At 41.1% G+C, this 5,692-nt stretch overlaps 1 protein-coding gene across 2 annotated transcripts; it reads left to right on the top strand.

Annotated features, from left to right (window-relative positions):
* Positions 1-2,548: 2,548 nt before the first annotated feature.
* Positions 2,549-4,842, top strand: nkx2.4a (NK2 homeobox 4a). 2 transcript variants are annotated; one of them, XM_015970436.3, is made up of 2 exons: positions 2,549-3,142; positions 3,617-4,842. In XM_015970436.3, the coding sequence occupies exons 1-2, from the start codon at positions 2,773-2,775 to the stop codon at positions 4,279-4,281; spliced, it is 1,035 nt and encodes a 344-aa protein (XP_015825922.1). In that variant the 5' UTR covers positions 2,549-2,772; the 3' UTR covers positions 4,282-4,842. The 2 variants fall into 2 exon arrangements, with proteins under 2 accessions (XP_015825922.1, XP_015825921.1); XM_015970435.3 differs by having other exon boundaries at positions 2,551-3,142; positions 3,590-4,842.
* The last annotated feature ends 850 nt before the right edge of the window (positions 4,843-5,692 follow it).

The raw sequence follows: 5,692 nt of genomic DNA, 5'->3' as shown, positions 1-5,692 counted from the left end.
TACGCAAGATTGAATGTTTCTTTTTCTTATTGCGCTGCAAGAAAGCATGAATCCCCACGATTTTATTTATTTACAGTTTAACCAAACATCTTTGCTCTTAGACCAAAGGAGTTATTTATCCAACTACTACATTTGTTATTTAAAACGTTTAATCTGTAAACGTAAAATGTTTGAAAAGGTCATTTTCTTTAAAATGTTGCCATATTTACAAACGAAGAAGGCGCATATGAACTGGAATGTCTTAAACAGAGGGAAGCAGCATGCGTAATTTACGCACGAAGTGAAACGTGGATAGATCCGTCTGGTGGCTCGATCCGACGTGTTTAGGATTAGCAGTGTTGTTTCCCAAATGTTTCCAGGCATTTTAAGGAAAATATTAAAATAACGCATTTAAAAAAACACTCAGATGAGGAAAGTTACAAGAGGAAAATTACAAAAGTTATTATTATTGTTTTTTTATTTATTGAACATCTAACTCATTTCTTGTGTTTTCCGCGCGTTCTGCTCGGCCGGTGTGTGATTGAGTTGGCAGGTCATGACCTTGGCCCTTACACCATTTCTACAAATCTCTCAGGGAATTTAACTCGCATCAACGAGACGGAGAAAGCTCTCCAGGATCAAGGCGCCTGGGTCCATCTGCTGTGTCGGTCTGATTGGGGGGATTCATGCCACAACAGAAAAGTCGCTGCTGATGGATTAAATGTTGATGCGTAAATATGAATCTAATCTGGAACCGATGGCACGCCTTTTGGCCTATTTTAGTTTTTATAATGTTTTGTTAAGGATAAAACTCTAATTTTGTGTTAGTGGAATCTTCAGAATATTAAACTGAACATTTGGCGCAAATTTAGGAGGTATCGATGGAGAAAACACATTTTAAACAAAACTAAACTATTTTAGCAGAAGTAAAAAGACTAATTTAGATGCTGTTTATCAAACTGCTTCGTACACACTTAGATAAACACGCAGCATCATGTTGTAATTGCAAAAACAAAAGCAGTTTTTAGTATATTTTCATTCTTAAATATTTTATTCAAAATCTAATTTGTGCGTAAAAGTCAATTTGAACCAACCTTGCCTGGGTCATCTTTCCATCTCCACGGTAGATCCGAGCTTCCAACTCCCGCCTGCTTTCGCCACATTTCATTCACTGTTTTTAAAACTTAAATTTACAAATAATCAGTCAACCAACCTGCGTCTTAGAAGCGTCGCATGCAGCCAGCAAGCGCTAGATTTTTATGGGATCCTAATGTGGAGGGTTTTTGGACTAGGGTCCTGCTCTCTGACTCAGTAATCCACAAGGTTGAGAGGCTTGCCTCATTTACATAATGTTAGGGGTCTGAGCCGAGGCCTACCTTTCTTTTTTCTACTTGAAACACGGCGCTGCCGCAGCCGAAAGACTGGGAAAAGGCGCACATGGCTGAAGGAGGATGGGAATATTTACAGGTAGGAATTCTGAAGCAGAGCACCATCTTTCTGATCACCTCAACTTTGAAACTATTCTTCTTTTACTATCTCAGTGATAATAAAGTTCAGCCACTTTAATTTATCACGGCTTCAAAAAATAGAAGAGAAAGAAACGAGGCTGCTGAAATATGCATGAGAACAATCATTTATTGCATTCAGGTTATCAACTTAACCAGGCTTCTCGTTGTGTCGCGGTAATTGATGGCTGACCATGTCACATCTTCATTTGCTCAATTAGGGAAGGTAGCTGCTCGCTGCCATGCCACACTAAATTTCATTAGAGGCTTCATGTAGAAGAGAGCCGAATAAAGGAGCGCAGCAAAACTAATGAAATACTTATCAGAAATAATGACTTTTTATGTGTTTAAAAAAGGCGAATAGTCAAATTAAACGTCTTAATGAATCATGTGAGGTTTTAATTTGTTCAACTTTCCTCCAGTTTCATCATTTTTGTCTTCTTTGTCTTGACCTGCTTTTTGTTTCCCTCTTCCTCTCATTCTTCTCCTGGCGCCAGCCAGTTTGCACAAATATTCCAAAGCCGGGTCAGGGCTTCCAAAGTGGCATTGACGCATGCAGAATAGACCTGACAGATTAAAGCCTGCAACGTTCCCTCCAAAGCGCGCGCTTGCACGAAAAATATATTTATTTTAATTGGAGATCAATAGCACACACGCTTCGCCTGCGCAGACTGTTTGGATGCCTGCTGCAGCCATTCCCCCCTTTTCAGCATGTTGAGCTTATTTGGACTTGTCCCTCTCTGCTGGGGCAAAATGATGCTTAAGAAGACTAAATGAGCTGGTCATACAACTTCATTGTGGCTCTTTGATGATACTCGGTGGCCCTTGTGTCTGTTCAAAGTGCTCTCAAAGTTTCTGAAAAGTGTGGAATTCCCTTCTGACGCAAAATAGTCATATGTGGTCGGATCAGCTGGTGGGCAAAACCCAAAGAGTCGCATAAATAAAGTTGTCAGTAAACGTTAAAAATTACGCGCGGTTTTGTCCATTTATAGAGGTTGGAATCAGGCTAAAAGTGCGTTTTCGTGAATTATTACCCCTAAAATGTCAATGACTATTGTTTGCAGGTTTAGGAGTTTTGCCCCGCCCCCTGTGTTTGTCGTAAACCTGGCTCCTGGCTCCAATAAACCCGGGCTAAGAGCGCCCTGGGCTCGCCTCCTTCTCCAAGGCGATCAATAGGATCTCAGGCGCACTCCAAGCACTCTCTTACGTAGACATCCACCAAGGAGAGAGCCGATACAACAACACGGGTGATCTGCTCAAACACAAAAATCTACCTGCTTTCTGAATCATGTCGTTGAGCCCAAAGCATACAACGCCTTTTTCAGTCACAGATATTTTGAGTCCAATCGAGGAGACCTACAAGAAGTTTGGTACCATGGACGGCGCAGGGAACCTAACCTCTCCACTGGGAGCCTACCGACAGCCTCAGGTGTCTCAGACCGGCATGCAGCAGCACTCCATGGGCCACAATGCCGCCGTGGCCACCACTTACCACATGCCGCACGGCGTCTCCCAGTTCTCCCACAGCGCAATGGGGGGATACTGCAATGGAAGCATTGGCAACATGGGAGACCTCCCGTCGTACCAGGAAAGCATGCGGAATAGCGCAGCAGCAACAGGATGGTACAGCGCGAATCCTGATCCAAGATACTCCACAAGTAAGTTTCTCCTTTTATTCGCCGTTTTCTCTTTTTGTTCTATTTTATTTTATTGCTGCCTAAAAACACGATCGAGATATTAAGAATTAAAGCGCAAAACTCACATTATTTAACGTTTATTAAAATACAATCTTCCAACAATTAAAGTACATATATTTAACTAATTTAGAGCTAAAGTGCATAAGGATTAAACCGAAAAGGAGATCATTCTTTCAACTCTGACTATTTTATATTCAACATCCTTTAATTATTATTATTATTATTATTATTATTATTATTATTATTATTATTATTATTATGTTTAAATTGAAGCTTTTTAAACGTTTAATTAAACTTCAATCTTGCATAAATCAATTTTGAAAAATTTTAAAGGAATACTACTTCAGGCGAAATTGTGTTCTCCTCTTCTGTTTATTGAACGCATGTATATGTATGTATATGTTTAAGTTTCTAGATTCATGGGACCTTCCACAGGTATGAACATGACCGGCATGGGGGGCCTCACGGGGATGGCGGACGCCAGCAAAGCCATGCCAGCTCTCCACGCTGCGCCCAGGAGGAAACGGCGGGTCCTGTTCTCGCAGGCTCAGGTCTACGAGCTGGAGAGGAGATTTAAGCAGCAGAAATACCTGTCGGCGCCCGAGAGGGAGCACCTGGCCAGCATGATCCACCTGACGCCGACCCAGGTGAAAATCTGGTTTCAGAACCACCGGTACAAGATGAAGCGCCAAGCCAAGGACAAGGCGGCGCAGCAGCTGCAGCAGCAACAGGACGGCAACCTGTGCCAGCAACAGGCGCAGTCCCCGCGGCGCGTGGCCGTGCCCGTTCTGGTGAAGGACGGTAAACCGTGTCAGAACGGCTCCAACACGCCGACGCCAAACCAGCAACAGGTGCAACAGAACCAGCAACAGAACCAACAACAGAACGGAGCTGGAGTCGTGCTCGCATCCTCGACCGGCGGCCTGGGCCAGCATCAAAACCAGCAGCAGCAGCAGGTGAGCGCGCTGGAGCTGGAGGAGATGTCGCCCAGCCCCCCCTCGCTGCACAGCCAGCTGAACATGGCCCAGATGGACTCGTCTGCTGTAGATTACACCAGTAGCATGGTCAACTCAAACCTCCTGTACGGCAGAACGTGGTAGGACCCCAACCTGAACTCTTTTCTTTCCACTTTTGATATGCGAACACGCACACATGAACACGGCGCGCGCGCAGACGCGCACCAACCGATCAGGGCACATTTTCTTGACATCTCTGGCAGGGGAGTCCTATTTTTGAACATGACACAAATGGCCGCCCTTGACTACGTCGTTTCTGGACCTTTTGTATGTTTTGGACCTTTCCTCATGATGTTTTGAACGTAGTCTCTGTTGTTGAAACAAAAAAAGGAACGCTGCTTTAGGGGAAACGGTGAGGCCAGGTCTGAAATAGCCACCATCCCTTTAGCGGTAATAACTTGGTATTTTATCATAATAATATTGTAAACTAATGTATTCATTTAGACTTATTGAATAAAGTAGTTACTTGTATATTTGGCTAACACACAAGAATGCATTTAACTGTATAATAATCATAATAGCGTCCACAGTTTTCTTTTCTTTATTATTATTTTTTTGTAAGTTAAAAAAGGAACAAATGGCTGCTGTATATGTTTCAAAAACCAAGTGAACGTTAACAATAAATAACTTGAAGTGTGAGAGCTATTCCTGAATAAGTAATTTTTTTTTGAAGGGAGCTGTTTTTTGGAGTGCATTTTCATTATGCTGTTATTGAGACCAAATTGAGCTGGAAAGCAAGGTCGATGAGGTAGCCAGCATTGTTCAGGTGACATTTTGGAGGGCTGGCTTTCATCTGGGATTCTGCAAGACTCCAAGACCAGGAAATCACCTCTTTTAAAACATATTTGGCATTTTCAGCCAAAATAAAAAAAGGACTCACAAAAATGTATGCAATGCTCTGTTAATATATTTTGTCATTTCCGTGTAAACTCCTCAATCATATTGCTCAGTTCTATTTGATATGCCCAGACCTTCGTTTTGCTGCAGAATAATTGGTCAATTTTATGATAGAAGCCAGGATTCATTACATTTACAATTAGAGCCAATTATGGCAATAAGAATAATTTCTAAAGGCATTGAATACACCCCTTTCTTTATTGTGATACTACATTGAAGATAATTACACCATTATTATTATTATTATTATTATTATTATTATTATTATAAACAAATATGTGAATGTTTTAATTTATTTCATCATTTCTTTCAACCACAAATAAATAATAGCATTTTGCTTTGAAATTTAGCTAGACATAATTATGATGATCAGATTATGTAAAATGACAAATTCACTCGTTTTTGCTCATTTGATCCGAGTTATTCTAAATTTCAGTTAGTTAGTAATTAAAGGTAAAATATATATTTAGGTAAATTAAACATCCTCTATATTTAAATCAAACATAGATTGTATTTGCAAGATATTTTATGCGTTTTTGTGCTTTTCAGATCATTGTACTCATTCTCTGATTATTCTGTCTACGTGTTCAAGATGGGG

This window comes from Nothobranchius furzeri, chromosome 18, assembly GCF_043380555.1.
Source record: "Nothobranchius furzeri strain GRZ-AD chromosome 18, NfurGRZ-RIMD1, whole genome shotgun sequence".
NCBI lineage: Eukaryota > Metazoa > Chordata > Actinopteri > Cyprinodontiformes > Nothobranchiidae > Nothobranchius > Nothobranchius furzeri.
This window is presented reverse-complemented; position numbering and strand designations above follow the sequence as displayed.